General features: G+C 36.0%; 1 protein-coding gene across 7 annotated transcripts in view; it reads left to right on the top strand.

Moving 5' to 3' along the window:
• The window catches only part of LOC105463319 (protein kinase cGMP-dependent 2), a 155,777-nt gene that overhangs the window by 64,878 nt on the left and 75,988 nt on the right, over positions 1-14,911 (top strand). For all 7 annotated transcript variants that reach the window (XM_011710353.3, XM_071093567.1, XM_011710351.3 and 4 more), the window contains one exon: positions 12,725-12,891. In XM_011710353.3, the coding sequence (XP_011708655.1) occupies positions 12,725-12,891 (167 nt within the window). The remainder of the gene's footprint in view (positions 1-12,724; positions 12,892-14,911) is intronic.

Below are 14,911 nucleotides of genomic sequence, written 5' to 3'. Positions count from 1 at the left end.
TGAAGGTGCTTATCAGCTTAAGGCAATTTTGGGCTGAGACGATGGGGTTTTCTAAATATACAATCATGTCATCTGCAAACAGGGACAATTTGACGTCCTCTTTTCCTATTTGAATACCCTTTGTTTATTTTCTCTTGCCTGATTGCCCTGGCCACAACTTCCAATACTATATTGAATAGGGGTGGTGAGAAAACACAGCCTTGACTTGCCCCAGATTTTAAAGGGAATGATTCCAGATTTTGCCCATTCAGTATGATATTGGCTGTGGATCTGTCATAAATAGCCCTTATTATTTTGAGATACATTCCATCAACACCTAGTTTATTGAGAGTTTTTAGCATGTAGGGGTGTTGAATTTTGTTGAAGTCCTTTTCTGCATCTATTGAGATAATCGTGTGGTTTTTGTCATTGGTTCTGTTTATGTGATGGATTAAGTTTTTTTTATTTGTGTATGTTGAACCAGCCTTGCATCCCAGGGATGAAGCTGACTTGATCCTAGTGGATAAGCTTTTTGATGTGCTGCTGGATTCGGTTTCCCAGTATTTTATTGAGGATTTTTGCATCGATGTTCATTAGGGATATTGGCCTGAAATTTTCTTTTTTTGTTGTGTCTCTGCTAGGTTTTGGTATCAGGATGATGCTGACCTCATAAAATGAGTTAGGGAGGAGTCCCTCTTTTTCTATTGTTTGGAATAGTTTCAGAAGGAATGGTATCAACTCATCTTTGTACCTCTGGTGGAATTTGACTGTGAATCTGTCTGGTTCTGGGCTTTTTTTGGTCGGTAGGCTATTAATTACTGCCTCAATTTCTGAACTTGTTGTTGGTCTATTCAGGCATTTGAATTGTTCCTGGTCTAATCTTGGGAGAGTTTATGTGTCCAGGAATTTATCCATTTCTTCTAGATTTTCTAGTTTATTTGAGTAGAGGTGTTTACAGTATTCTCTGATAGTAGTTTGTATTTATGTGGGATCAGTGACGATATCCTCTTTATCATTTTTTAATTTCGTCTGTTGGATTCTTCTTTCTTTTCTTATTTATTAGTCTGGCTAGGGGTCTATCTATTTTGTTAATCTTTCCAAAAAACCAGCTTCTGGATTCATTGATTTTTTTTAAGGGTTTTTCATGTCTCTGTCTCCTTCAGTTCTGTTCTGATCTCAGTAATTTCTTTTGTTCTGCTAGCTTTTGAGTTTGTTTGCTCTTGCTTCTCTAGCTCTTTTAATTGTGATGTTAGGGTGTCGATTTTAGATCTTTCCCACTTTCTCCATGGGCATTTAGTGCTATAAATTTCCCTCTAAACACTGCTTTAACGGTATCCAAGAAATTCTGGTACGTTCTGTCTTTGTTCTCATTGGTTTCCAAGAACTTATTTATTTCTGCGTTAATTTCGTTATTTACCCAGTAGTCATTCAGGAGCAGGTTGTTCAGTTTCCATATAGTTGTGCAGTTTTGAGTGAGTTTCTTAATCCTGAGTTCTAATTTGTTTGCACTGTGGTCTGAGAGTCTGTTTTATTTTTTTATTTTTATTTTTTTTTTTATGATTTCCTTTCTTTTGCATTTGCTGAGGAGTGTTTTATTTCCAATTATGTGGTCAACTTATTTTAGAATAAGTGTGATATGGTGCTGAGAAGAATGTATATTCTGTTGGTTTGGGGTGAAGTTCTCTAGAGGTCTCTTAGGTCTACAGAGCTGAATCAAGTCCTGAATATCCTTGTTATTTTTCTGTCTTGTTGATCTGTCTAATATTGACAGTGGGGTGTTGAAGTCTCCCACTATTATTGTGTGGGAGGCTAAGTCTTTTTGTAGGTCTCTAATAACTTGCTTTATGGATCTGGGTGCTCCTGTATTGGGTGCATATATATTGAGGATAATTCGCTCTTTTTGTTGCATTGATCCCTTTACCATTATGTAATGCTCTTCTTTGTCATTTTTGATCTTCATAGATTTAAAGTCTGTTTTATCAGAGACTAGGATTGCAACTCTTGCTTTTTGTGACTTTCCATTTGCTTGTTAAATATTCCACCATCCCTGTTTTTGAGCCTGTGTTTGTCTTTGCATGTGAGATGTGTCACCTGAACACGGCACCCCAGTGGGTCTTGACTCTTTATCCAATTCACCAGTCTGTGTCTTTTAAGTGGGGCATTTAGCTCATTTACATTTAAGGTTAGTATTATTATGTGTAAAGTTGATCCTGTCATTATGATGCTAGCTGGTTATTTTGCCCATTAATTGATGTGGTTTCTTCATAGTGTTGATGGTCTTTACAATTTGGTATGTTTTTGCAGTGGCTGGTACTGGTTTCTCCTTTCCATATTTAGTGCTTCTTTCAGGAGCTCTTGTAAGGCTGGCCTGGTGGTGACAAAATCTCTCACCATTTGCTTGTTTGTAAAGTATTTTATTCCTCCTTTGCTTATGAAACTTAGTTTGGCTGGATATGAAATTCTAGGTTGAAAATTCTTTTCTTTAAGAATGTTGAATATTGGCCCCCACTCTCTTCTGGCTTAGATGTAAATGGGCTAAATGCCCCACTTAGTCTGATGGGCTTCTCTTTGTGGGTAACCCAACCTTTCTCTTTGCCTGCCCTTAACATTTTTTCTTCATTTCAACTTTGGTGAATCTGATGATTATGTTTCTTGGGGTTGCTCTTCTTGAGAAGTATCTTTGTGGTGGTCTGTGTATTTCCTGAATTTGATTGTTGCCCTGTCTTGCTAGGTTGGGGATGTTCTCCTGGATAATATCCTGAAGAGTGTTTTCCAACTTGGTTCCATTCTCCCCATCACTTTCAGGTACACCACTCAAACGTAGATTTGGTCTTTTCACATGGTCCCATATTTCTTGGAGGCTTTGTTTGTTCCTTTTCATTCTTTTTTCTCTTATCTTGTCTTCACTCTTTATTTCATTAAGTTGATCTTCAGTCTCTGATATCCTGTCTTCCACTTGATTGATTCGACTATTGATACTTGTGTATGCTTCAGGAAGTTCTTGTGCTGTGTTTTTAAGCTCCATCAGGTCATTTATGTTCTTCTCTAAACTGATTATTCTAGTTAGCAATTTCTCTAACCTTTTTTAAACATTCTTAGTTTCCTTGCATTGGGTTAGAACATGCTCCTTTATCTCAGAGGAGTTTGTTATTACCCACCTTCTTAAACCTACTTCTGTCAATTCATCAAACTCATTCTCTGTCCAGTTTTCTTCCCTTGCTGGCGAGGAGTTGTGATCCTTTGGAGGAGAAGAGGCATTCTGGTTTTTGGAATTTTCAGCCTTTTTGTACTGTTTTTTCTCAACTTCATACATTTATATACTTTGGTCTTTGATGTTGGTGACCTTCAGATGGGGCTTCTGTGTAGGCATCCTTTTTGTTGATGTTGATGCTACTCCTTTCCGTTTGTTAGTTTTCCTTCTAATAGGCCCCTCTGCTGCATGTCTGCTGGAGTTTGCTGGAGGTCCACTCCAGACCCTGTTTGCATGGGTATCACCAGTGGAGGCTGCAGAACAGCAAAGATTGCTGCCTGTTTTTCTTCTGGAAGCTTCATCCCAGAGGGGCACCTGCCAGATGCCAGCTGGAGCTCTCCTGTATGAGGTGTCTGTTGACCCCTGCTGGGAGGTGTCTCCCAGTCAGGACGCATGGGAGTTCAGGGACCCACTTGAGGAGGCAGTCTGTCCCTTAGCAGAGCTCGAGCTCTGAGCTGGGAGATTTGCTGCTGTCTTCAGAGCCAGCAGGCAGGATCATTTAAATCTGCTGAAGCTGTGCTTACTGCTGCCCCTTCTCCCAGGTGCTCTGTTCCAGGGAGATGGGAGTTTTATCTATTAACTCATGCCTGGGGCTGCTGCCTTTCACTCAGAGATGGCTTGCCCAGAGAAGGGGAATCTAGAGAGGCTGTCTGGCCACAGCATCTTTGCAGAGCTGTGGTGGGCTCCACCCAGTTTGAACTTCCCTGCAGCTTTGTTTTCACTATGAGGGGAAAACCGTCTACTCAAGCCTCAGTAATGGCGGACACCCCTTCCCCCACCAAGCTCGAGTGTTCCAGGTTGACTTCATACTGCTGTGCTAGTAGTGAGAATTTCAAACCAGTGGATCTTAGCTTGCTGAGCTCCATGGGGGTGGGATCCACTGAGCTAGACCTCTTGGCTCCCTGGCTTCAACCCCATTTTCAGGGGAGTGAACGATTCTGTCTTGCTGGCATTCCAGGCACCACGGGGGTATGAAAATAAAAATTAAAAAAACTCCTGCAGCTAGCTCGGTGTCTGTCCAAATGGCCACCCAGTTTTGTGCTTGAAACAAAGGGCCCTGGTAGCATATGCACCCAAGGGAATCTCCTGGTCTGCAGGTTGAGAAGACCATGAGAAAAGTGTAGTATCTGGGCCTCATGGTGCAGTCCCTCATGGCTTCTGTTGGCTAGGGGCAGAAGTTCCTCGACCCCTTGTCCTTCCTGGGTGAGACGATGCCTTACCCTGCTCAGCTTGCCCTCCGTGGGCTGTACCCACTCTCTAACCAGTGCCAGTGAGATGAGCTGGGTACCTCAGTTGGAAATGCGGAAATCACTCACCTTCTGCATTGATCTTGCTGGAAGCTGCAGACTGGAGCTGTTCCTATTTGGCCATCTTGCCAGTCACTCCCCAAAAGTCTTTTTATCCATTGTTGTGCCAGTAGTATATATTCTCTTAATTATTTTCTTTCATAGTAATTTTTGATATCCATTACTTTAAGTGTTGCAATTTTGTTATTCTTCAATGTTGTGAAGCTAGTCTTGGGCCTTTTTATGACTATAAGAATTTTAGTGTCAGCTTCTCAATTTTCATAAATTTTTAAATTTAGAGCATTGATTGGGATTTCATTGAACCTGATCAACCTGAATGTAACTAACATAATTAAAAATGTAGTGTTCTAATCTATGACCATGGTATATTCTTCCATTTAGTTAGGTTTTCTCTCACTCTTTTAATAGTATTTTGTATTCTGTGTAGACATCTTACTTATCTTTGTTAGATATAATCTTTCATAGTTGATACTATTTTAAATTATTTAAAAGTTTTTATTAATTGCTTAATACTAGAATATAGAAATACAATTAAATTTGTATAGTGAATTTGTATCAAGTGAGATTGTTGAAATCGCCTGTTGATATTGGTGGTTTACCTGTATTTTCTTTTGAATTTTTCATATACGCAATCATATCTTTTGGAAAGAATGCAGTTTAATTTTTTCTTTTTCTACATTTACATATTTTATTTTCTTATTTTATTTTTCTTCTTTTTGTTTCTTTTCTTTCTCCCTTTATTAAATTTGCTCAGACTTTTGATTCAGGATTGAAGTGTCCCATTTCTGATGTCTGTAGGAAAGCTTTCAATGTTTCATGATGTAATATGATGTGTTTTTGTTTTGTTTTATATATGTATTTTATCAGATTAAGGAGATTTTCCTCTATATTTAATTTGCCAAAAGTATTACTTAATTCAAAAAGTATTACAAGTGTTTAATTTTACCAAATACTCTTTCTGCATCTTACTATATTTCTACATTTTTCTCCTTTATTCTTTTCATGTTGATAATTATGTTAATTAACGTTCAATCTAATCTAGAATATTTATTTTTTATACTTTGCTTGTTTGTTTTGTTTTTTACTTTTGTCCCTCTGTTCATTAAGGATATTAGATTTCATTTTTCTTTTTTGTAGTATAACTCCTTATCAGGCTATTCTGGCACTATAACATGAATTGGGAAAAATTCGTCTTTCCTGTTTTCTGGAAAATATTATATAAATTTAATATTAATTTTTCTTTGAATATCTATAAGGCTTAATAATAAGGTCATTTGGGTTTAGACTTTTTTGGGTGAGATAGTTTTTATATTTGATTTAGTTTCTTTATTGCTAATCAGATTTTCTATTTCTTGTCTCAGATTTGGTGGTTTATTTTTCTAGAAATTTTTTTTCATTTCATCACAGTTTTCCATACTCGATGTTTTTGAAACTATTTTAAATGATGTTGTTTTAAAAATTTTATTTTTAATTGCTTGATGCTGGACTATATAGTATGAACAACTGTTTTGGCAAGAATGCAGTTTAATTTTTAACTGTAAAGTTGTTCATACTACTCATTTCTCTTTTTATATCTGTAATATCCATAGTGATGTCTCCTTCTTATTTCTAATAATAGTAATTATACCTCCTTCCTCTCTTACTCCCCAAGTCCTGTCTTGTTGTGAATTATCATTTTATTATTCTTTTCAAAGAAATTATTTTGGGCTGTGTTGATTCTCTGCATTATACTTCTATACTTCTTTTTTCCTGTTTGATTATTTTCTGCTGTCATTGTGTTATTTTCTTCCTTCCTTTTTTGAGTTCAACTTACTTTTCTTTTTCTAGTCTTTTGAGATGGATGCTTAGGATGCTCATTTATAATATTTATTCTATTATATAATTTGACAGCATGAATTTTCTATGCATCATTTTTACTGCATCTTGCAAGTTTTATGTCATATTTTATTATTATTTATTTTAAAATATGATTTGGCTTTTCTTATAACTTAAGTTTTGACCAATGGGTTGTTTAGAAATGTATTGCTCAATTCTCAAACATTTGAGGATTTTATGATTTTTCTGTTATTGATTTCTAGCTTTATTCTATTAATACTATATTTAAAGAATATACTCTGTATTACTTCAGTCTTATGAAATTTCTTGAAATGATTTGTGGTTTGCCATGTGGTCAGTTTTTATGATGGTTTAATGTGCACTGGAAATGAATGTGTATTCTGAATTTATTGAATAGAGACATTTAAAATATCAATGAGGTCGAGAGATTAAATAAAGTTCAATAATCAAATATTCAGATCTACTTACTAAGTTTTGTTGGCTTATTCTATTAATTAGAGAGATGTGGTAAAATCTCCCAGAATTAATGTGGGACACTTGTCTATTTCTTCTTTTAATTTTGCCAGTTTTGTTCCATGTATTTTGATGCTATCATATTAAGTGGATACATATTTAGAATATTTAGATATTCTTGATGATATAAATATGAAATATTCCTCTCTATTTCTAGAAATATGTTTTTTATTAAGGCTTACTTTCCTATATCAGAGAAAAATTCTTTTTTTTTTTTTTTTTTTGAGACGGAGTCTCGCTCTGTCGCCCAGGCTGGAGTGCAGTGGCGCGTTCTGGGCTCACTGCAAGCTCCGCCTCCCGGGTTCACGCCATTCTCCTGCCTCAGCCTCCCGAGTAGCTGGGACTACAGGCGCCCGCCACCTCGCCCGGCTAGTTTTTTGTATTATTTTTAGTAGAGACGGGGTTTCACTGTGTTAGCCAGGAAGGTCTCGATCTCCTGACCTCGTGATCCGCCCATCTCGGCCTCCCAAAGTGCTGGGATTACAGGCTTGAGCCACCGCGCCCGGCCGAAAAATTCATTTTTAATTGATGTTTACATAGTATGTCTTTTTCTACTTTTTTATTTTCGGCCTTTCCATACATTGTCTTTAAGGCATGTATCTTATTTGCAATATACATTTGGTATTTCCTTTTAAATTTTATTTTATTGGTCTGACAAGCTTGTCTTTTAATTGGGGTATTTGGTATATTTATCTCCAATGTAAAAAAAAAATGTGGGTTTAAATCTAATATCTAATATTATTCAATTTCTCTTTCTGTTTGCCATGTTTTGAGGATTAAGTATATATTTTAATTCTATTTTATCTTTGTTAGGTTTCTTTAATTAATTAATTTATTTAATTTTATTTTTTGAGACGGAGTTTCACTCTTGCTGCCCAGGCTGGAGTGCAATGGTGCGATCTCAGCTCACTGCAACCTCTGACTCCCAGGTTCAAGTGATTCTCCTGCTTCAGCCTCCCAAGTAGCTGGGATTACAGGTGGCCGCTACCATGCCTGGCTAATTTTTGTGTTTTTAGTAGAGACGGGGTTGGCTAGGCTGGTCTCAGACTCCTGACCTCAGGTGATCCATCTGCCTTCGGCCTCCTAAAGTGCTGGGATTACAAGCATGAGCTACCACGCCCGGCCTATCCTTGTTAGCTTTCTAGTTAAACATTCTTTGACTGATCTTGTAGGCCTCACTATAAATTACGGCATGCATCCTTAACTTACTAAACTTATAACATAGATTAGTACTTTTATCAATTGCTGGACCTTAAATTATGTGAACTCCATTTATTGTTCCCTCTTCTGCAGTTTTGGCTGTTTTCTACATTTATTTATTATATATTTTACACTGCACAAGGCATTATTATTGCTCTTTGAGAAACACAAGCTTTCTTTAATCACCCACAGATTTATATTTTCCATTGCTCTTTCTTCCTTCTAACATCTGCCAGTTTCCATCTGAGATCATATTTCTTCTGTCTGGAGCTCTTCACTGTTACAAGTCTGTTGCCAACGGAAAAACATTTTGAAAATACCTTCCTTTTGCCTTCATTTTTGAAGGTGATTTTCACTGGGTAAAGGTATTGAAATAGGCTCCTTGAAACGCTTTGAAGATATGCTACTGTGTTCTGGTTTCTGTTATTTCTGTTGAAGAGTAAGTTAGTCATTTGAAAGTAATGCCTTTTTTTTTTAAGCTGCTTTTTAGAGTTTTCTCATTGTATTTGGTTTTTCAGCAATTTGACTATGGTAGGCCTAGATATGGTTTTCTTTGTTATTTATTTTATGCAGAGTTTATAAGGCATCTTGTCTGTGCTTGACATCTTATAATTGATTTAAGCTAACTCTGCCAACTCTGCTTTTCTTTTCTTTTCTTTTCTTTTCTTGAGACAGAGTCTTGCTCTGTTGCCAGGCTAGAGTGCTGTGGTGCAATCTTGGCTCAATGCAACCTCTGCCTCCTGGGTTCAAGCGATTCTCCTGCCTCAGCCTCCAGAGTAGCTGGGACTACAGGCATGTACCACCAAGCCCAGCTAATTTTTGTATTTTTAGTAGAGACGGCGTTTCACCATATTGGCCAGGATGGTCTCGATTTCTTGATCTCGTAATCTACCGACCTCAGCCTCCCAGAGTGTTGAGATTACAGGCGTGAGACACTGCACCCTGCCTGATTTAAGCTAACTCTTAAATATGATTCCTTCATATATTGTTTCAGCTCAATTATTTCTCTTTCTTCAGGGTCCCAGCTGATCTTTTTAGTTTCAAGCTTCTGATATTGTGTTTTTCAGTTTTAGAATTCCCATTTGATTTCTTTAAAGATTCACATTTTCTACTGACATCTCCGTTTGTCCTGAAAGCATATTGCTTATAGTTAAAGTTGCACCTGATAGCTGCAATATATTGATCTACTATGGTTCTGTTTCTATTGTCTTTTTTCTCTCTGTCCTCAGTCATTTGGCCTTTTCTCTTAGTATGCCTGGTAACTTCTGATGTCATGACAAATATTTGCTATTTAAAAAACTGTGGAGAAAATTTGAGTGTCCAGATTTTGTGAACTTCTATGGAGAATATTTACGTTTGCTTCTGGCAGGCAGTTAATATAGTCGCTGATAGTTGTAACCAAAATAGCGTTTTGTTTGTTTGGTGGCTGCTTTTCAGTGTTTTTGAGAGCTAGCCTATTTTGCTTAGTTCTTACTCTTAGGCTGCAGCCCTTCAGATGTCCCATCTGAAATCCTGGGTGTTTACCAGAATCCCAGGTAGACACCCAGGATTTCAGATGGGACATCTGAAGGGCTGCAGCCTAGGAGTAAGAATGAAGCATCCTATCATTCCACTTCATGGTGTGCTTTGAACACGAACTTTTGTCTTCGAGATAGCCAAGACTGTGTTCAGTAGCTGCCTGAAAAGCAGGAAATGCCTTGAAGGAAATGCAGAGGAGACTGTCAGCCTCATGTTCTCTTGTAGATCATGACTCTAAGTTGTTGCTATGTTGATAGATCTTTAATGCTTCCAAGAGATTATCTATCTATCTAATCAGCTTTCATAGTTGTTTTGTGGGAGCAGGAAGAGTTATGCTGATATAGCTGGTCTATCATAGTTGTAGAAGGAGTTGCAAAGTTTACTTTTTTTTTTTTTTTTTTGAGACAGAGTCTCTATTGCCCAGGCTGGAGTGCAGTGGCGTGATCTCGGCTCACTGCCACCTCCACCTCCTAGGTTCACACCATTTTCCTGCCTCAGCCTCCCGAGTAGCTGGGACTACAAGGTGCCCACCACCATGTCCGGCTAATATTTTTTGTATTTTTAGTAGAGACGAAGTTTCACCATGTTAGCCAGGATTGTCTCCATCTCCTGACCTCGTGATCCGCCCGCCTTGGCTTCCCAAAGTGCTGGGATTACAGGTGTGAGCCACCATGCCTAGCCGAAACTTATCAGATTTTTAAAATAAGTCGTTTTAAATTTATAATGTACTTTTGAGAAAAATTCATAGCGATAATTTTGCTAGTTAGAGACTATTACAGTATGTTTATACACTAAGTTATAAAAGTCTGGAAACTTTTTGAGACCATGGGTCATGTTTAATTAATTTTTATGTCCTAAGTAAGTGCTTAATGTCATTTTAAAAGCAGAACAGATGTGAATATAAGTACTCTAGGAATTCAGAGGAGAAAGAAAGGATTGTGTAAACTACAGCATCCATTTAAAATCATCCAGTTTAAAATCATGAAGGATTTCTTGGTGGATGTATAAGGTTTGGAAAGGTTGAGGAGTAAAAAGTAAGTTAAGTCATAAAAGAAAACATGTTCCATTTCTTAAGGCAAAGTTCAAAGATATAGGGGATGATAAGGATACCAGCTTATCTATAATAAAAAAATTGTTTAGGGAGTAAGTACTAAATGGATAGATTGGAGCCATGTTGTAGAAAATGATAAATATTGGGTTGTAGGATATTGATACTTTTTCTATGGGCAAAAGAGTCTTTTTGAGTACTTCCATGGAATGTTGGATGTTGAATGAATGAAGTTAAACCAAAAAAGAAATAAATAAAAAGGACATTGAAGCTTGAGAAATACTGGTTTAAAGAGATTTGTTTACAGTAAAACTTCTTTGAATCTTTAAAGTGTGCATTGTATATTTCCAAAGTTGCTTCAACGTAGCACACTTTTGCTTATAAAGAAACAGTGTTCTTGGAACATACTTTGGAAAATTGGTATATGTGGGCATTGAGGAAACACTGACTAGAATATTATACTAACATATAAAGTCTGTGAAAGCTGGAGCTTCTTGATACTGTTCACAGTTCTACCAGTTGTACTAGGAGGATTACCTAGCAAAGATATGTTCTCAATATATATTAAGTGAGTTGGCTTTAGTGGATGAAAATAAATTGGATAAGCATGAAATTCATTTAAAAATGTTTTTTAGTGAGAATAATCTGATGATATAGTACAGATGAATTTTAGGGAAAATAGGCTAGAAGCTTAAGTCCAAGAAAATAAACTTTTAAAGTTGTCCAGACCTAAGATTTGTTCTTGGACTGTGGTGACATCCTTGAAAATGGGAAATAAAATGGATAACAGTGATATTTTTTAAAACGAATTGATAAGATTTGGTAATAGATTAGATGGAACTTCTCAAGGCACTCAAAGAATTTGAATAGCTTTGAGTCACTGTAGGGAAGAAGAAATTTCTTTGTACAAGACTTCGTTCTGTTTTCTTCATGTAGCCTAAAGATCTTCATGTAGCCTAAAGGGTCATGAAAGAATTATTTAATTTCATGAAGTCTTATCTTTGGTTTGAAAACTTTTTGTGTAGAGAAAGATCACCAGTTTTCAGACAGTAATTGGGAGAGAGGTTGAATGAAAAATACAGAAAAGTATTTAAAATACCATGCTGAGTTTTATGATCAAGAGTAAATATATTGTATAGATTCTGACTTAGCCCATAGAGCATCTTTTCTTTCAGCACAATAATTTTATGAAATATACATATAAAGAATTTTAACTAAAACATTTTAAATTTATCTTAATGAAGATTGGGTAACTATTTTGAGCTACATCTTTTCCAAAATAAAGCAGAGCGTTATAGGATTATCAACAAGTAGAACTTGGATTTGAGGAATGAATGGACTGTGAGATTGGAAATGTCAGTTCTGTCTAGTCCACACATATCTAGAGTAAAACCTAGTCAAACCTAGACTGTCACTGTCACCACCGATGTCTGATCAACCCTACCAAGGCCCAAGGGCTTTCTCCCTTAGAAGCTTTCTCCCTCAGAAGAGACAATGGGGTAGAATGGAAGCAGCCCAGACTTCAGATTCATCTACTTAGTTTTAAATCCCATGAAGAATTAGTTGCTTCTTACCTATTAGTCTACTTCTTCCTAAAATAGGAATAGTAATTATCTCATAATATGGTAATGAGGATTAAATAAAATATAAAATAACTAGTACTATAGGCACTATGCATACATGAATACATCAATGAGTGAAGACTGTGTTGTATTCCCTTAAATGCAACTCCTTTATATAAATGAGATTTGCTTTCCATCTAAAAAATCATGTGTCCATCAGTAATGCATCTACGGATCTTGGGAAATGGTACATTTGTGTTGATGGCAATTAGGAACAATAATAATATTGGTGCCATAATGACTATCAGAATAATATTCAAAAATATTTTCATAGGTTTTTCATGTAAGCTGTGGTAGTTATGAAATGTTTGGTGGCGTTAGAAAAAAAATGTTCTTGATAGAAAGTTGTAAGTTTGTAGATAATATTATCAAGAAACAGAATAAAGTAAATCTACATAGCAAAACATGATTTTCATTAATTGTAACTAACATCTCTTTTCCATTATAACAGTGAGAAGAAGCTCATTACAGACGCCCTTAATAAAAATCAGTTTCTGAAAAGACTGGATCCTCAGCAGATCAAAGACATGGTGGAATGCATGTATGGGAGAAACTATCAGCAAGGGAGTTATATTATTAAGCAAGGAGAACCAGGAAACCATATCTTTGTGCTGGCAGGTGGGTGTCACAGATTTTTCCGGTTATTATATAATAAATATTTTGCCTGTTGTGATTTTTTGCAGGCATTTATAAAAACGTAAAACTAGTTGCTGTATTTGTAGAAAACATAACATACTGAATTCATGAAATAGCAGGATTGTTGATCTGATCATAATGATGGTAATACTTAATATGTGCTGAAAGATTTCTATATATCAGGCATCCTATTGAGCAGTTGATAGAGAGATCTCATTTTATCTTCTCACCAACCCTGTAAGGCAAGTTCTATTTTCTCCATGTTTCTAATGTCGACTGTGTCTTAGGGAGGGTAACGCCAAACAGCTCGTAAGCAGTGGAGGTAAAATACACACTTAGGCAATTTGACTTAAGAATCCGCACGTCTAATCTCAATACCACTCACTCAAAAGTGTTTTTATTCAAAATACTGCTGCTGAAGTTAACATTTTAAGATAATGCACCAGGAAAAAAGGAAACAATTATTATTGTGGCTCTGGAAAAATTTTGGTTTTATACCAATGATTTTAAAAGGTAATTTAGGTAACTTTGACCAACATACAAATCAAATGACACATCTTACAATTAAAACTGGTGTTTTTAGAATCATTTAAATGGTTTCCTTCATCTGTGGTAATTTGAACATGCTTACATGTCAGGAAGATTGTAATGGTTAGATAGGCAAATTTTTGTAATGTATAGATCTTATAATGACTACTCAAATTTTTTCTCTTTTATATATAGCAGCAAAAAATTGTGTGAACAGGGATTAAAGTTATAGAACATTTTGTCACATTCTGGCACAACTTTCTGAGTTTTAGGGAAAAAAGTTAAAACTGGCTTACCCAGAAGGAATGATGAATGGAGGTATGTTTTCTATTTAGCATTGTAGTTCCTGATAATCTAACTAATGCTTTTATTCTTGTTCCTTTGGGGCCTTAAGTGTGAGGCAGAAGTGGTCTATCTAAACAAATTAATAAACATGTATTATTCTATTTATGGTATATAAAAGATTGTTTTATGTACTTTGATTATTTGAACATGCCAATTTTATTATTATTTGCCATGTATATCTTTGTAGGCAGCTTTAAAATTATACAGTCATTACCAAGTAATCATTCTACTTAATTAATGAGCTATAGTCTTAATTTAGCTAGCCTTGAAATTTTTAGGGACAACTTTTCCGTCTTGCAACTTTTCTCTTAGCCATTTTAACTTCTGCTTTAGCAACACTAGAGTATTGCAGCAAGAGAAGATGGGTCATTAAGTCAACAAATATTTATGAAACCTCCTAGGAGAGGATGAGAAACTGATGTTAGTCTAACTCATTCCTTCCCAAGTAGTTCTAATGAAAGGCTCAGGGAGAGAAGAGGTTGAACAGCAGTCAGTATCAAAACAGCTATTGAGATCAGGGTTATGGCACACATGGAAATTAAAATTGGATGGTTTCTTATTTGAATTAATTACAGTGTCACCCAAGGATTGAATTGCCTGGTTTAATTATCTGGTTGGGCAAATTAATTTGATAATTAAAAATATTCTCTTTATGAAACATAGCATGAATAGCAAATAGTAAAAGCATATTTAGCTTAAACTTTTGATATTCCATATAATTCTTCAGCATTGCTTAGGTACCATGAGCCTTAACCAATTTCAAGATAAAAACTTGAAATGCATTAAGATTCATGATATCAATTGGACACTACCACTAAGTGGCTTTGAAAGAATAGCTAATGAGAAATTTTAAATTGCACGTCTAACCTGTAGGATTTGGAGCCAAAACTGAGTGTTTTTTTTTCTTGCTAATATCAATTCTATCAGACTAAGTATATTTTCTCTTTTGTCCGCTCTATGGCTCTGGCACTTGGAACAGTTCCCAGCACAACATAGGTACTCAGATCAGTTTTGCTGAATGGATGGATGGACAGAGATGATCCAGAGCTCCTTAGCAGTGCATTAGGAAAAGGAAAGACTAATTCTTTAAGGAAAGGAGACATTGGCCCACCATTTTGTTTTTCCTCTA

This window comes from Macaca nemestrina, chromosome 3, assembly GCF_043159975.1.
Source record: "Macaca nemestrina isolate mMacNem1 chromosome 3, mMacNem.hap1, whole genome shotgun sequence".
Taxonomy (NCBI): Eukaryota; Metazoa; Chordata; class Mammalia; order Primates; family Cercopithecidae; genus Macaca; species Macaca nemestrina.
This window is presented reverse-complemented; position numbering and strand designations above follow the sequence as displayed.